Source organism: Gopherus flavomarginatus, chromosome 8, assembly GCF_025201925.1.
Source record: "Gopherus flavomarginatus isolate rGopFla2 chromosome 8, rGopFla2.mat.asm, whole genome shotgun sequence".
In the NCBI taxonomy this organism is placed as follows: Eukaryota; Metazoa; Chordata; order Testudines; family Testudinidae; genus Gopherus; species Gopherus flavomarginatus.
In genome coordinates this window covers 71,399,368-71,417,020 of record NC_066624.1, presented here as the reverse complement: position 1 = coordinate 71,417,020, position 17,653 = coordinate 71,399,368, and the positions used below count along the sequence as shown (strand labels likewise).

At 39.4% G+C, this 17,653-nt stretch overlaps 1 protein-coding gene across 3 annotated transcripts in view; it reads left to right on the top strand.

Annotated features, from left to right (window-relative positions):
• Positions 1 to 17,653, top strand: part of CAB39 (calcium binding protein 39) — a 65,945-nt gene that overhangs the window by 25,881 nt on the left and 22,411 nt on the right. For 2 of the 3 annotated variants that reach the window (XM_050964108.1, XM_050964107.1), the window contains exon 2: positions 2,379 to 2,536. In XM_050964108.1, the coding sequence (XP_050820065.1) occupies positions 2,423 to 2,536 (114 nt within the window). In that variant the 5' untranslated portion in view covers positions 2,379 to 2,422. Of the gene's footprint in view, positions 1 to 962; positions 1,003 to 2,378; positions 2,537 to 17,653 lie in introns of those variants that run through there. The other variant, XM_050964109.1, reaches the window with a different exon arrangement.

Sequence of the window (17,653 nt, the reverse complement as noted above, 5' to 3'; positions counted from 1 at the left end):
CAATAGATCTGCTCCCTACATTGTGTTCTGTCTTAGATGTTTATTTCATAATAAAATATTTTTTTCTACTCTACATTTAGTAACATTTATTCCCCATAGCTCTCTTGGTTCTGGAGCTTGATTTCTACTCTTGCTCTCACATCTTCAACAAAACAGTTTGGACCAAATTCTACCTTCATTTACACCTGTCCAATCTTAATTGAAGATAAAGGGGTTATACAGGTGAAACTGGTGAACAATTTGGCTTTTATTGTATTTATTACCCATAATGATAAGCAAACCATAAAAAATTCAGCTTGACTTTTAGATCTCAGTTTGTGTTGGCAGGGCTAGTGATTTGGGGGAAAAAATATCTTTTAAACTGGTAAACTGAGCAGACTGTCTGGAAGTGATTGAGACAGATATGGAAAGCCTTGATTCCACTTTGTACAGAAGCAGTTTTCAGAGTGGAATCATACTTTATAGGAACGCTTTAAATGCCACATCCTGCCCCTCTCTTGCCTCTAAAAAAAATCTTGGAATACCTGTAAATCCCCATTTGAAAATAGCATCATTTTTATTAAATAATAGTTGATAGTCATGTTTTCGCTGAAGATGGTACTGCATTGCATTCACATTTGACAAAATATTGAGACATTATTTAATATTATTGTCTTAAAGTAATTTTTCATCAATAACAGGTATGCTATTATCTCTAAAATTATCAATTATCTGTTCATAGATACTCAATTTTTCAGCCTTTTATCAGTGCTGATTAAGATGTTTTGAGATATGGTGGAAAAGGAGTAATTTCACATGTAAATATTGGACATATTGCTTGCGTAAATTAAAAAAGTGAAAATACTGTTTTTGGAAGTGAGAGAGATCTGGTCACTTCCATTATACTGATGTTTTGCTACTTTCTCTTCAAGAGTAGACTGATTTAAATACTACTTACTGCAGGAATGCGTCTCTTCGTGAGCAGCTGTATTATTTCTTATACAGCAGCATGCAACAGTTATAGTAAGTTTTATAATCACATACTCGATTTACATATTTATGGGAATTTTCTTAGCTAAAATCTTAAATAGATCTGGTATCCTATGACATTCAGTTCTTCAGATTGTTAGCCTCATACCTGACATCACTGGCTCATGTAAAAAGGAAAACTTTTGCAAATTAATACTTCTCGTTTACAACTAAAGGCACTTGAATGGTTGAAATCTTAAAACTGAAAAGCTTTTAGTGACCTATGATGGAAAGATCAAACTAAAATGTTTGGAGTGCATAATGAGTGAATGTACAAATTTTCAGTATTCTAGCTTAGTGACCTATAGGAGGAACTTTTATTTAAATGATATGTAACAAGTGTTTGTATTGTATTAGATGAGAAGCTTTGCTGTAAATTAGATGCTAGTTTTTTATACTGATCCATGCTGACTGGTGGTTATTCTCATTGGCAGGTAGAGATAGAAAATAACTGAAGTTCAGGGTGACATCCTTTTTTTGTAATGACATTGTAACCTCTGCTTTGTCAGCTTCAAATATATTTTGTCTCCTGCAGAAGTAACCCATCAGCATTTTTCAGTGCTGGATTTTCTGTTCACTCGTAGCTGGTCTAGAGTTCTAGAAGTGCAATTTGTGAAATCATTTCAGGGGAAACTATTGTGTGAATGAAGATAAATGAGTTTAGGAACTAAAGCTCTGGTTTTGAAGCATTTATACTGGTAAAAGTTTTTTTACCTTTGCACTAGAAAATCTTTCGACTTCCTATTTAATTTAGACAAAGATATGAATATATTTAATGCATGTGCTAACTTTCCCTTGGAAAAGTCTGCTGACTTGGGGCAGAGGGCATACCTCATCTTTGAAAGAACCGTCTCTGTGAATGTGATCTTCAGTCTGACAGAGTCTGACCCTAAATGCTTTGTTTAATTCTTGGTACTGGTAATAAAATTCTGTTGCTAGCAGCCATCTATGCATTCATTTGAAAATAAGTTTCAGTACTCAGCAACAATAAGCCAGGACAAATCCTATTGTTAGTGATTTGATTTTTCTTGCCAGCATAAATTGGAATAACCTCTATATTTTTATCTGGCTAGCCTGTGACTTTGAACTGTGCTATTTGTACAGTACCGTGGTCCTGCGTATAATTTTTAATATCTATCTGAAACGCTAGATAATGATTTCAGTTTGATTTCTTGGATTCTTTATTCCATGTTCTAGAAAATTAGAAACTCAAATAGTGTACAATTTAAAGATGGTTTTGTGTTATAGTTTAACTGAATTACACTGCATACTATACTGACGCCTTTATAATGCTTTCTAGGTATTCTATATGCTATCACTGTTGACCCACTATTTCCACCTTTTGATATTCTTTTATGTTCTGTTTCTAGGTGAAGTGGGAGCTGCAGAAGGAAGACCTGTATAGCTTGCAATAATGCCATTCCCCTTTGGCAAATCCCACAAGTCTCCTGCAGACATAGTGAAGAATCTGAAGGAGAGTATGGCAGTTCTAGAAAAGCAAGATATCTCTGACAAAAAGGCAGAAAAGGTATATTTCTGGCACTTTCTATGGGATTTAATCTTTTACTAATGAAATATTAAACTTTTTAATTTTGGGAGGGAAAACAGAATTTACAGGATTTATAAATTAACATATGTGAACTTAATAGAAATATTTTGATTTCCCTTCACACACTAAAGATGAAGAAAAGTGTTATATTTTGTTAAACTGGTGCTTTGATTTTTGTTGACCTTGGGTCCTTCTGCCTTTGGCCACTGATATGTTTAGAATTAACTTCCAAGTTGGTTGCTTACAAAGAAGGAATTAATTCTCTACGGATCTAATTTTAATGGAAAAAAGATATACAGCTGTTGACTATCAATAGCAACCCTTGTACATAAGGAGAAAATTCCATATTAGTGACCTAACGCCCGCGGACATTGAGCAATGACCATTACCCTGAAGTCACTCGAGGAATACGCATATGGTACCAGAATACAAATAATAATAATTGCCTGGATATTAAAAAAAACTTCAGTTGACGTAGTGAATGTTTAGTCTAGAAGTACACCAATACCGCTACATGAGCATCTTTGTTAGGCAACCGTCTGTGTTAAGAAACTGTTCCAAAGTAGCCCCCTACATATGAAATACAATTCTACAATTTTATAATAAGATTACCTTCATTAAGCAACCAGTTGTTGTCAGTTCTTTGAGCTTATCACATAAGACAAGTTTCATTGCATCTTCTTTATTAAATGACTCCTGTGGAAGATCCTCTCTAAGACCCATGTCTCCTAGAAGAAATCAGCCAACAAGTAATGGTTATGTTGTGCATCAGTCTGCAATAGTATATGTTATTTGTTTCAAATAAAGTTTATGATTTAGAACTGTCAGGACTTATCAAGTTATGTAATAACTCTGACCCATGTAGCGACCCTGATCTTTATCATTACTCTTGTCCTCTTTCCCTGTTTCTCTTATTACTTATTACATCTTGTTTCAGATTATATTGTGAACATTTTGGTGCAGGAGCCATATGTTTGTACTACATCAAACACAGTGGGTTTCTAATCCTTATTTTTGGAGCCTTTAGGGTGCTACTTCAGTGCCAATAAATTAATAATAAACAATGGTAAAAAGTATCTGCAGGTCTCTTGGCGAGATGAATAGTGTGGGAGGCACATACAGTTCAATAGTGGATGGAATGAAGTGTTAATTAAAATTTTCATCTGAGGGTATGGCTACACTTACATTTGTGCAGCGCTGGGAGTTACAGCTGTCTTCGTACAGCTGTGTAGGGACAGCGCTGCAGTGTGGCCACAGTGACATCTACCAGCGCTGCAGTGTGGCCACATTTGCAGCATTTGCAGCGCTGTTGGGAGTGGTGCATTGTGGGCAGCTATCCCACAGAGCACCTCGTCCCACTTTGGCGCTGTGGGTTGTGGGAAGGGGACGGAAGGGTGCGGGTCATTCCGCTTCCTGTCCCAATGCCCCGTGGTGCATCGCTACACATCCCAGCAGTTTGGCGCCATTGTGAGTCTCCAGCACGATTTCTGTTAGAAATGGAGCTGCTGAGGACTTTGCTGATGAATGTCGCCAGCACATCACGTTTGGCAGTTTAGCTATTCCTTCAGCTCCAAAGTGACAGTGAGGAGTCCAACAATGATATTGATTCGCCTGACACGTGTGACACTAAATTGCTTGTGGCAGTAACAGACGTGCTCAGCACCGTGGAACGCCGCCTTTGGGCTCGGGAAACAAGCACTGAGTGGTGGGATCACATCGTCCTGCAAGTCTGGGAAGATGAGCAGTGGCTGCAGAACTTTCAGATGAGAAAAGCCACTTTCATGGGACTGTGTGCTGAGCTCGCCCCAACCCTGCTGCACAAGGACACGAGACTTGAGAGCTGCCCTGTCAGTGGAGAAGCGGTTGGCTATTGCAATCTGGAAGATGGCAATTCCAGACAGCTACCAATCGGTCGCGAACCAGTTAGGAGTGGGAAAGTCGACCGTTGGAATAGTGTTGATGCAAGTTTGCAGGGCCATTAATCGCATCCTGCTAAGAAGAACCGTGACTCTGGGGAACGTGCAGGACATTGTGGATGGCTTTGCACAAATGGATTTCCCTAACTGCGGAGGGGCGATAGATGGGACGCATATTCCTATTCTGGCACCACCCCACCTGGCATCCGAGTACATTAATTGGAAGGGGTATTTCTCTGTGGTTCTCCAAGCGCTTGTGGATCACCGTGGGCGTTTCACTGACATTTACACAGGCTGGCCCGGAAAGGTGCATGATGCACGCATCTTTCAGAACAGTGCCCTGTTCAGGAAGCTGCAGGCCGGGACTTTTTTCCCAGACCGGAAGATCACAGTAGGGGACATTGAAATGCCCATTGTGATCCTTGGCATTAACGGGAAAGCAGGGTCTCCATGGCTCATGAAACCGTATACAGGGAAGCTTGACAGGAGCAAGGACTGGTTCAACCGCAGGCTGAGCCGGTGCAGAATGACTGTGGAGTGTGCTTTCGGCCGTTTAAAGGGATGCTGGAGGTGTCTTTATGGGAAGCTAGACTTGGGGGAAAGCAGCATCCCTGCAGTTATATCCGCGTGCTGTACCCTCCATAATATTTGTGAAGGGAAGGGTGAAACGTTCCATGAGGAATGGACCTCCGAGGTTCAACGCCTAGAGGCTGAATTTGCACAGCCAGAGAGCAGGGCTACTAGAGAGGCCCAACACAGTGCTTCAAGGATTAGGGATGCCTTAAGGGAGCAATTTGAGGCTGAAAACCAACAGTAAAGTTTGGTGCCTTGCACCGAAGTGAAGTGCAGTGGTTACAATGATTTGCAGTGCCTGTTTTTCCATTGGGGTACAGTATGTTTCACTTTCTGCAATAATAAAAAATGTTTTAAAAGCCAAGAAATCATTTATTCAAAATACAGTACATAAAAGGGAAGGGGGGTAGAGTGATGAACTGTACATTCAGAGGTTTGAATGTGTCCTGCCTGGATTGCTTTGCAGTGCCTGCTGAACTTCAAGATTAATATGCTGCATGGTGATGGGGGTTGAGTGCATAGGGTAAGGGTCGTAGTTCTCAGGGCTGGTAGGTGAACGTACAGCTGTTGGGGGCAGCTGGTGGTGGTAAGAACCAGGATGCTGGAGAAGCGGGTTTTGAACAAACACTGGGGCACAAGGGAGAGAGCTTTGGGGGGTTAGCACGGTAGTGATCTACCTGCATGGCTACAAGTGACTGCATACAGTCCGTTTGGCGCGCCAGAAGGATTATCAGCTGCTTTGTGCTTTTCTTGGTAGCCAATTCCTTTCTCCTGCTTTGTGTTTCCCTCCACTGATACATTTTCTCTCTCCAGTCCTTATTACGTCTTGTTTCAGATTATATTGTGAACATTTTGGTGCAGGAGCCATATGTTTGTACAACATCAAACACAGTGGGTTTCTAATCCTTATTTTTGGAGCCTTTAGCGTGCTACTTCAGTGCCAATAAATTAATAATAAACAATGGTAAAAAGTATCTGCAGGTCTCTTGGCGAGATGAATAGTGTGGGAGGCACATACAGTTCAGTAGTGGATGGAATGAAGTGTTAATTAAAATTTTCATCTGAGGGTATGGCTACACTTACATTTGTGCAGCGCTGGGAGTTACAGCTGTCTTTGTACAGCTGTGTAGGGACAGCGCTGCAGTGTGGCCACAGTGACATCTACCAGCGCTGCAGTGTGGCCTCTTATTCTCTCTGGCATACTGATTCATAACTGCTTTCACCAAATCTTCTTTGCTTTTCCTTGGTTTCCGCCTCAAGTTCTGTAGTCTTTCAGCAGGCTGTGATAGGGCCGGAGGATTCAAGGACACTTTAAAAAAAACAGAAATAGAAACATTTAATACAGAGGCTGCATTGTTTATAATCACAGTGAAGGAGTTTGTAGACTATTTGTAGCATCATGTACACATAGCAAACATAGCACAGAGAGGCCACAGCAGTGAAGACATGGTGAGTAATGGGATGAGTGTTTCTGCCGCGACTCACCTGGGAAGAGGAGCTGCTTGAGTCAGGGCTTACTGGGGTTTCTGTGCATTGGGGAAAGCAGAGAGCAGCTGGCGGGGACCTGCACTGAACACTATCCCTACATTTTCCACAGGATTTTCTACTCCCAGATATATCGCTGCTGCGAGTTACCTGGGAAGAGCGGGAGGGTCTTCTACAGCAATGTGGATTCCGCCCTGGTCCCTGTGCAGCTTGCCTGTGTGCAGCAATGATCCCTCCACCCATCACGACATAGTGGCGCGGACGCATTAGCCTGACTGGGATAAGGAGCACGGTGGCTCTCCCTATAAACTTGCGCAAGCGCATTGCCCACGCTCTGGCTGAAACTTCTGAAGAGATTACCAAGGCCGATTACCGTGACGTGATAGACCACATCAATGGGCTATTCCGCATCTAGGCATGCATGCATGCATGCAGCCATAACCCCTCCCTCCTCTCCCAAAACATTTCCATCCTTAAAATAAAAGCTGCTTACCGTGAATCCGCTCCTCTGCTTCTTCTTCACCAACAAGTTCCAGCTGCTGCGACTGGCTAGCTTCCTCCTGGCTTGAGAAGAGCTCCTGGCTGCATGCCTCCTGGAACTTCAGGGTGTCTCCCTCCATCCCAGTAGCTTCACTCTCGGTTTCCTCTACACCCTCCCCCTCTTCTCCCTGCTCTGAACTCTCCATCGTGGTCCTCAGATTGGCAGTGGGGTCACACCCAAGTATGGCATACAGCTCCTTGTAAAAACGGCAGGTCGTGAGGGCAGCTCCTGAGTGGCGCTTTCCCCCATGGGCTTTGCAATAGGCACTCTGCAGCTCCTTTACTTTAACCCTGCACTGCAGTGCGTCCCGTTCATGGACCCTTTGCAGCATGGACTTTGATATCTGCCCATAGGTATCATAATTTCGACGACTGGAGCACAGCTGTGACTGCACAACTTCCTCACCCCAAGCACTGATGAGGTCCTGCAGCTCACAAGTGCTCCATGCTGGGGCTCGTTTGGGGCGTGGAGGCATGGTCAGTGATTGATTGATTTGCACTCCACACCTGGCTGAGCAAACAGGAAGGGGATTTTTAAAATTCCCGGGGCATTTAAAGAGCGGGTCACCTGAGCCCAGGGCAGTGGAGTGCGAAACGATGAGCAGAGTGGCTGAAAAGATATGCTGGGATACCTCCTGATACCCTGGAGGCCAATAAAAGCGCTTTTGGTGGCCACACTTGATGAGCAGCACTGCATCACCAGCGCTGGAATCGCTACACCCCAAGCAGACCAGGTGTACAGCCTGCGCTGCAGCCAGGAAGTTGCAGCGCTGGCTGTGCTTTGCAAGTGTGGACACAGAGTGAGTTGCAGCGCTGTAACCACATCACCAGTGCTGTAACTCTCCAGTGTAGCCAAGCCCATAGTGTAAGAGAAGGATTAGTGTGTTTTCCTAATTAATGTTCAGCCTGTATTATTTGAGAATTTTCTTTTTTCCAAAACAACTGCTGAAGGACAAGGCTATCTGGGAAAATGTGGACAAGCCATCAGGCACCTAAATAACTGCTTAAGGAAGTACTCTCAAGGAAGGCACAAGAACCATTTAGCCTTCCCTATATAATGCTGGTGCAAGAAGTTCATCTGCAAAGACCTTAACTTGAAAGAGGCAGTAAGTGAGTGGGTAATATTCTGCAAAGAGAACCAGCATTTAAAAACAGTAAAATTCACAAATCCCAAAGCCATAACTAAAGATGAAATTTAAAATGTTTTGCAAGCCAGCTTGCAAACAAAGGTGTAAATCAACATGCAGTTTTTACTGCTCTGTACATCAAAATACACATGTTGTTATCTTGGCTAACACAGGATATTGTGGTGCATTCTTGATACTAAGTGCGAAGTAAAGCTGGAAATTTTTGCAGAGGATGTAGTGGTTGGATATTCTTTGTTGATTAAGAGATCTCAGAATATATTTGCTCAGAGCATCCATACTTTCAAATTCCAGATCTTTTAATTAAAAAAAAAATGTTCTTTGTACAAATAATATGCCAGGCAATGGAAGTCCCTCAAGCACATAGTAGAGATAAATGCTGACTGATCTTTCATTAGAATGATTCATAGAGCGTCTTTAAACTCATATAATGGATGTACATTAATTTCACAATGGTAACCTAAAGAAAAGAATGTGATTACAATTTATCTCAGTCACTAGTACTATGGGTTTATTTAAACTTCCTCTAACCAGAGTATAAACATTTTCAGGTAGAAACAACAAATTGTTTGGAGGTAAAACTGTAAACTTGGGGTCTCTTCAATGGGACTGATGTGTAAAAATATTTGTTTAAAGTTGTATATATGCTACCTTAAATGCTCACAGAATCAAAGCCTTGATGCATACACACTATATCTCTGAATATAGAATGTGTAGTGCACTAAATTTGAAAAAAAAAAATGATTGAAAAATAAGCTATACGCGTTACCTGCGGATACAAATCAAAAGGGCATTCATCACTCAGATTATTTTAAATTTTGCATGTTTTTCAGGATATAAAATAATTACTTTCAAATCCACACTATACTAAATAGATAATTGCCTTTCCTCTGCAAAATTCCTTCTCTGTGATACCAGGACACACTTTTCTCCTGCAAAATATTGCTGTAGTTCTTGAGGTCACTCACTCACATCTAAATATTCAAAGTGAGGATATAAAAGGGCTCAAGGCCACAAGCACACTCCTTTACTTATTCTCTCATTACTATGCCTTTTCTCTCTCACTAGTTTTAGCTTAATTTTTTAATGATTTAGTCTGTTTTAAAAAAAAAATTTATTGGCAATTTGCTTAGTGTAACTGTGTAGTTTAACTGAGTATCATCATAGTTTGACTTACGGATCTGAAACGTGGTGATCACAATTGAAATTGCCTCAGAGACCTTCCAATCTAATCTGAAATGAAGTAAGACAAGGCTGGTAACAAATATTAGAAGGAAACTGCGGAGGGCACACTTTAAAGTTATATAGGTGACTCATATAAACATGTAGGTATTTTGTTGCACAACCCAAACATCACCGTTTGGTTGATTTCTTGTAGATGTCATATATATTCAAGCATTATGCCTCCTGTCCAATGGAAAAAAGTTGAGGAATGCACGTTTACTGTCTGAAATGTCTGGGACAAGAGCATTCACCAAGAAACTTCTCAGAATAGGCTAGATTTATCCTATGGGCCCACCTGGGACAAACATAGAGGCTAATGATCTTGAAAGCCTACTCTCTCACCTCTGAATTGGAGACTAATCATGCTTGGTTTGAAAACAAGACGTTTGAAAATCTAAGGAGTCAGGTCCCTGTGGATTTGTGTTAAATTATACTTCCCAAATAATTGTATCCCCAAATAGGAAACAGTTGTAGAGCTGTTTCCTCTGTCGTCCTGGAGAAGCGAGGGCAGTGTACTATGGCCAGGGACTTCAATGGTGCATCATAAGAGATGTAATCTGGCTAGGGAATCATGCTTATTGAGGAGAACTGGGGACATGAAGAACTACAGCAGCATTTCCAAATGGAAATATTTGGGTTTTCAGTGAAAAATTGATTTTTTTTGCAGAAAACAGCTACTTTTTGTTAAATAATAATAATAATAATAATTTGGTTGAAAACCCAGTTTTCCATAGAAGACCAGTTTTGATGGAAAACTTTTGACGCAGCCCTACGTATGGACAATATGCTTCTTTTATGTGTTGGCCTAAGTCAGCCTGTATTGAAAAAAGTGTTTGTGCACATCTACATCTTACTTAGTCATCTTCGTTTATAAGGCCTAGACTGTAGTTTTCATCCTCTGCAACATAATCTTCCAGTTACCCTTTTAAAAGATCAACATCCCTACCTCAAGATGAATGGAAGCTGGTTATCTCAACACGTATCATGGAAGATTGGCCTTTCAAGAGGGAAAAAAAGGCTTATTTTTTCCTCCTTAGTTATTTCTGAAAGGTAGTTCACCATATCATTGCTCATAATTCTATGCTACCAAAGGGGTAGCAAAATAACATCTCTCTTCCAGAATTCCCAGCTAGTACTATTTTTACCCTCTTTGTGTTTATCTCATCTTCTGCTCCACATTTTACTCTTCTTGCTCCTTTTAGGGACCTGCATAAATAACCTGCAAAATAGCCATAATGAACACAAGTTGAGCAGTGTGTCCATTGTATTAGTGTTGATTATTTGTGATGTAAAGGATATCCTTATCTCTCCAGTATTGTTTGTTTTTAAATACTTACTTTTTCTGCACTTGTCTACCTTTCTTAAAATTAAGTACATGGAATTTCATATTTTGCCTACACTTGACCATGTGTAATTTAAAATATGTGATCTAAAGATTACACAATGCAGTACAATAGAACTGGTTTATTGTGAAGATGAAGGATAGCCCTGCCTTTTTAATGGATTACAGTATGAAAATATCAGTGTTCGTTAAAATGAACCTATGCTTATAGGGAAATTCTGTGGAAGAAATTTTTTGCAGTACAAAAGAATTTTCCACTGTTAATGCACTCATTCTCTTCAACTCTCATGGCTGAGACTCCAAACACACACATTTGAACATTTCTGCTATAGCACTGCATTAGCATAGCTTTTTGTATTTAATATGTAGCTTATAATATTTTCCATGGAGCAGTAGCAGAAAATCATATTACTATTACTATGACATCATATAATCCTGTTACTATTCTGATACACCATTTAATAAATTGTTGCTCTTGGAATGTAGAATTGTAAAGAGAAAATTTGAATAGAAGTTTTTTCAACTTTAAAAGATAACCCTGACATTCCATTAGGAGGGCGATTTATCTTTATTACACGTTTTGGCTTTCTTTCACTCTCAGAAGATGGAAAGAGACAGATTATAAGATGCTGGACAGTGTATGCACACATTCACACAAAGCATGTGCTACGTGATCAGCATGGAAGAAATTTTGAGAGATACAAACACATGAGATGTTAGAGATTATGGCACATCTTTTTCAATTATACAAGAATAGTCTCCCTAGTACCTGAACAAAATCTGTTTCATTACAGCTCAGAGTTAAATGATTTTTTTTTAAGGGTAACGCAATTTATTTCTCCACAATTTATTTCTGAATGTTTTATAGATTTGCAGTACATACTAGAAGACTGAAAATTAGCTAATTAGACACTAAATCTTTTGAAAAGGAAGCTGACACTACCTCTCGACCCTTTTTTTTAGTTTTCATCTACTCTGATTACATATGCTTGTGCCACTCTACTGAAATGCAATCCACTCACTTCTTTCAGTCAGAGGCAGCAGCCTGCTGATGTTGATAGTTATTGGAGGGGGAGAGAAGGGCAGGGAGGAAGAGTCTCTTCAGAAGATAGAAAATTGTTGACTCATGACTATAAACTTTAGACTAATCCTTGTACATCACAATGTGCTATTAATAGTTCCCCCTTGTCCATGTATGTTCAGAACAGTTACTGTTTGGATGAGGAGAAAACTTTTTCCGTATGTTTGGTTCCATGTTCAACAGTTCCTTTAATATAAATCAGACTTAACTCTGAACTAGAACATTAATTTGTATTTTATTTATATCTCTTCCCCCTCTTTGGTTTGCCTCAGCATTTATTTTTATACTGCCAATTTATTTGGTTTCTGGTGCATGTGATTGCTGTTGTGAAGGTAAATATTTATTCATGTAATAAACTTGTTAGACTTGCTCTTCCCTACTTCTGATTTTGTATCAGTCTACTCTGTGGGTCCAGTCTTGGCCCTCCCGCTTGCCTTGACTCGTCATTTGGGAACTGTTTGTCTAGATTGTTGACTAAGAGGTGATATATTTTATTGGACCAACTTCTATTGGTGAGAGAGACAAGCTTTCGATCTTACATGGAGCTCTTCTGATTGAGTTTGAAAGCTTGTTTCCCCCACCAACCGAAGTTTGTCCAGTAAAAGATAGTACCCCACCCACCTTGTGTCTCCAATATCCTAGGACCAACATTGTTACTACACTGCATATATAGTCCATATCACCGAAGAGGGAGGGGGAATGTAACTTCCTATTGAAGATCTTAAAATAAAAACCTTCCCTTCTTCAGCTAATGACTCCTTAAAATGGCCTGTACTGTATATATGTACAATGTAGGGTGCTGTTGTATTGGATCCTAATTTTCAAAGTGAAATATGATGTCATATTGACAACAAGTCACAAGTAAAGCTTTTATTGTAGTTTCATTCTGTGAGCTAACTTTTTACTTTACACTGAATCACTGTGTAATGCAGATGTATAAAGTCTGTTCACAGCTGAAAGAAAATTAAAGATTAACTACTTAATTGGTTCTCTGCCTTGTATGTTTCATGGAGCTGTTGGTAAGAGGGAGAAGTTCGTTATGCAAATTGTTTAAAGTAAAAAGTTAGAGAGTATACACCTACACTAAGGGAATCAGGTACTTTAATGTTGCCTTTACAAATGAGTCTCTATTGAAAAATTGGTATATTTTTTACTTTAAAATATAGATTAATAATGCTGATCCAGATTGGTGGGATATTGGGATATTGTGCAGAAATGCATACATTTTAGTAGTATTTTCAAAACACACATTTATAATACTATAATATTAAGAACCTAAAATAAAATATTAAGTAACCTCAGTATTTTCTACCCGTTGGATGCTGCTGTGTAGAATGCCTTCTTTTGAGATAACAAATATACTTCTACCCCAATATAACGTGACCTAATATAACACAAATTTTGATATAATGCGGTAAGGCAGCACTCCAGGGGGCCAGGACTGCGCACTCCGGTGGATCGAAGCAAGTTCGATATAACGCAGTTTCACCTATAACATGGTTACATTTTTTGGCTCCCGAGAACAGTGTTATATTGGGGTAGAGGTGTAGTAAATGCAGATTCAGAGCTATAGCTCGTTAGCATTTGTAATGATTTTATAGCATAGAAGTGCAAAGACAATGTATTTTGTCCTTAGCTTAGATATTTAACATGTGACTTTTCACCCTGAATCTTTTCCAGCCATTTCTATTAGTTAAGATGGTGCTTTTAAGCTCTCTTTCTTTATGAAAGATTTTGCAGCTCAAGAACTTTAGCTATATGAACCCTCTAAACAAAATATTTGGGATTTGCATTGCTTAACTGTGGGGAAAACTTTAAGGGCTGTGTGTGTCTATGTAAAATAGGCTCATGTGTCTCCAGTGCTATTTTGGGAGTAAACCATAGGGATGTTTGTGAATATTGAAAGAGATGCAACCTGTTCTGGTATAATAAGTGATTTCATAACCTGTATTTTAATTGATGCACTAGTTTACTGAAGTGAACATGTTATTTGTTTCTTAAATTTCTTTTCCTTTATTTATATTTTAGTTTTGGACATTTATTCCCAAACATGGTCAGTTTTTCACAAATTTTTTTTTGTCAAACAATGCTCTATGCTCACTCTTTGCCAGCATTTAGTTAGAAGAGTGTACCTGGCTTATGCTGATAAAAATGACAGATTTTCTGATGGCTGAATATTAATCTTACTTTCCACCTGACTTTCTTCAATTTTCAGATCAGTTTCTCTGTATCTTTGAACTTACACTGGGGACTTTTTACCCAAAGCAGGGAGCCGTGAATGTTGAGCATTTGAACATAGTCCTTTCTGTTACATAGGAAAATCTTGCTAGTACTTTTGTAGGCAGCAATTCCTTTTCTTTTTACTAATAACTTTGTTAATTTTATTTTCACTTAGCACTCTAGTGTAGTTATTTATTTACACTATAAACGTGTCAGTGTCTATTAAGAGAAATTCCACAGTACTGTATTAGAACTCTTCCTTGATCCCTGTAGTTGAATCAGCCTTACTTTAGTATTAGCTTTAAATATAATGAAACTGATCTTTAATGACCACACAAACTAGCAGCAAAAATAAGTCAGAGAGTAGCATGAATATAGTTAAGATTAAGATGATCTTACTGCTTTCTAGTAAAGGTAAAGCAAAATTGTACTTGGTATGTGTGGGAATATAGTCGCTTTAGACTGAAAGTTGCCCAAGTTATTTTAATTTTTTTTCAGATAGTGTTTTGCCTAGGGTTCACTCTGACCATAATCCATCTAAAATGGCACTGATCATCATGGTCATTTCCTCTAGCATATGACATGTAGGAGAACAGAGCTGGATTCTAGAATGAGCTTGATTTCTGGCCCTGTTGCTTATGAGAGTTAGATCAAGAGGAACTTATGAAGAAGTAAGTGTCTCTTAGTAGTCAATGTTGAGACTTGCTTTCCGTTATAAGATCAATCTTGCTTCTTCCTCTAAAATCCTCAGAAAACATATTTCAGATTTTGTATCTGTAGTACGTGGCCAGAGACTAATTTTTTGTCCACAGTTGTGATTCAGACAAATAATTGTTGAGATATGAAATGAGATATGGACCATGCCAGTTTATTTATTTATTTTACTAATCATATTTTGAAAATTCTAAGGCTTGGGTGGTGGTTTTTTTTTTGGTTTGTTTTTTTTTTTTTTGTGGGGGGGCAATGTCTTATCTCAAAAACAGCTTCTCCTAAGGACTTTGAATGAGGCTTATTCAAAAGGTCTCTGCAAGCTCTGAGAGCATGGAAAACTCTCTTAAGTCATGGAAAGGCCTGTTTGGGAAGTTATATTAACATCAGAATGGCTTGTCAAGAATTCCATTGGCTTTTTGAAAGGTATTAAATGTTTGGTGGAAACACAAGCTTTTTTCTTTTACTGTGTAATAGCTTAAACCTCTAGTCCTCTTCCTTGCAAGAGAGCCTTTAAGTATACCTGAAGTATACCAAAGGAGGAGGAAAGAAGTGAGAGCCCCAGTCATTCTTATCACTAGCAGTCTTGCCCAAAATGGCGCCTGCTAGCCCCGGTCACCCAGAGCTGTTGGTATCTCTTTTTCCTTTTCACCCTTATCCCTAAATCATCCTTGAGGACAAGCACTGTTTGAATCTTCATTGTTGGTTACTCCTTTCTGATACGTGGACTTGGCTTCAGTGGCTGTGCCAGCGGTGGTCTCAGGAGAGACTGTCAATACTCTCCTCTTGATAGATAGCGCAGCTTCTCTCCCTCCTTCTTGCCACCGTACATTCACCCCTCAAAAAAAAAAAAATGAAATCCCCACTGAACTGGATTTTTCCTGAAGACATTTCTGAATGTTTAAAGGACTATAAGAAATGTACTTAGCCCATTCCACAATTTAGAGTTGAGTGGGAGATGCAACAGCTCTCGCGTATCTTCATGTCATTGGGCCTGATGTACTCAGCCTTATTTTGTAACAGCAGTCTTGTCTCAGGAGGGGGCTTGAAATTTTTTTCCACTTTCTTCCCCCTAAAATTACATCCCCTTCAATGTAAAAGAATAAAATGGTCGTGTATTGTTTGTGTGCTATATTTATTTGGAATATTCATTTGTGACCTGTAGAGTTAATGTCCAGTCTGTATTTCTTGTTGCCATACTAAGGTCACATTGCAAATACTGATAAATTTTTATCAATAGGGAGACAGCTGGGTTTTGGAACAAGAATCAAAGGGAATCTGAGGCAGTATAAAAGAGCTAACCGAAGAGCTAAAACCAATATGGAGATATTACAGTTCACAGTAGTCCCTGCATTTTGCTGATTTCAAAACTAGACTGTCTTATTCTTTAGTTGTACATTTGGCTTTGCTGCCTTTTAGGCTTCTCTACAGCTTTATAGGCCACAAAAAGGAACCACCTTAACAAACTGCTTATTAGATAAATAGTGTTCTGGAAGCAATCATTCTCCCTTTTTATTAATGTATTACTTTATTATTTCATGTACTACCAATCATACAAGTGTAATTAAACGTGAAGTGTACATGAACTTCATTGACTCAGATCAGGTAATCATTATGCCTTGGTGTGCTTATGAAGCATTGTGCTTGTTGAAGACCCTATGGGCAAACCATGTGTACAAATTAGATTGTAACTGTTTTTGTACAATGTTCGTTTTTCAGTAATTTGTCAGCAAGCTAATGCTAGTTCAACATGCTTAAAACAGTAATTTTTCCACAAAATATCCCTCCTACTGGTAAGTAGGGCAGTGAGCTTTTATAAAGTCATGTTTTTGTGTTTGTATTTAGCCATGTGGCTTGAGGGATAGCTCAGTGGCTTGAGCATTGGCTTGCTAAACCCAGGGTTGTGAGTTCAGTCCTTGAGGGGCCCACTTAGGGATCTGGGGCAAAATCAGTACTTGGTCCTGCTAGTGAAGGTAGGGGGCTGGACTCGATGACCTTTCAGGGAAGGCAGGGGGCTGGACTCAATGCCCTTTTGGGGTCCCTTCCAGTTCTATGAGATAAGTACACCTCTACCTCAATATAATGCTGTCCTCAGGAGCCAAAAAATCTTACCGTGTTATAGGTGAAACCGCATTATATCGAATTTGCTTTGATCCACCAGAGTGCGCAGCGCCCCCCCCCCCCCCCCCGGAGCGCAGCTTTATTGCATCATATCCAAATTCATGGTATATTGGGTAGCGTTATATTGAGGCAGAGGTATATTCTATTCTATTCTTGAGGAAAAAACAAGCAAGGTGCACTGATAAATTGGAGTAATTTCCCATGACAGTCCTTCTGAGGGGCAGACTATTCTTCAGACTTGTTTCATAACAGGCAGTTTTGCCTCAGGATTTAGATTTTTCTAATTAAAATGTAGCCTAAGTCATCAGGTTTAATATCTTTAAAAATAATTTAATTCTGAAACCCTTTGTTCTGTTTGTTTCAGAGGGAAAAAACCCACAAAACCTTCTCCACCTCGTTTTTTAAATGTCAAACTGCTTGGTCTTAGAATGTCATGTAAAGCCTTGTAGGCTACTCCTTTAGCGGCTCCAATAAAAACAACTTGTGTAAAGAGACTCTCGTTACTCTGGAGAGCAAGCATACCCTGAAAAGGTAATGATGCATGAAAACAGATCCTCTCTGCAACTACCATCTTCTCGTGCCTGGGAAGCAGGAGTGTCCATTGTGTCTCTGAGTGAAGTGAAAAACATTATTAATCTCAATATTTTTGTGGCATCTGTACCTTGAGTCAAAGTCTGTCTCACCTAAGCATGCGCCAGCCTCAGGGATCCCAGAACATTCCAGCTAATTATTTTCTATTCA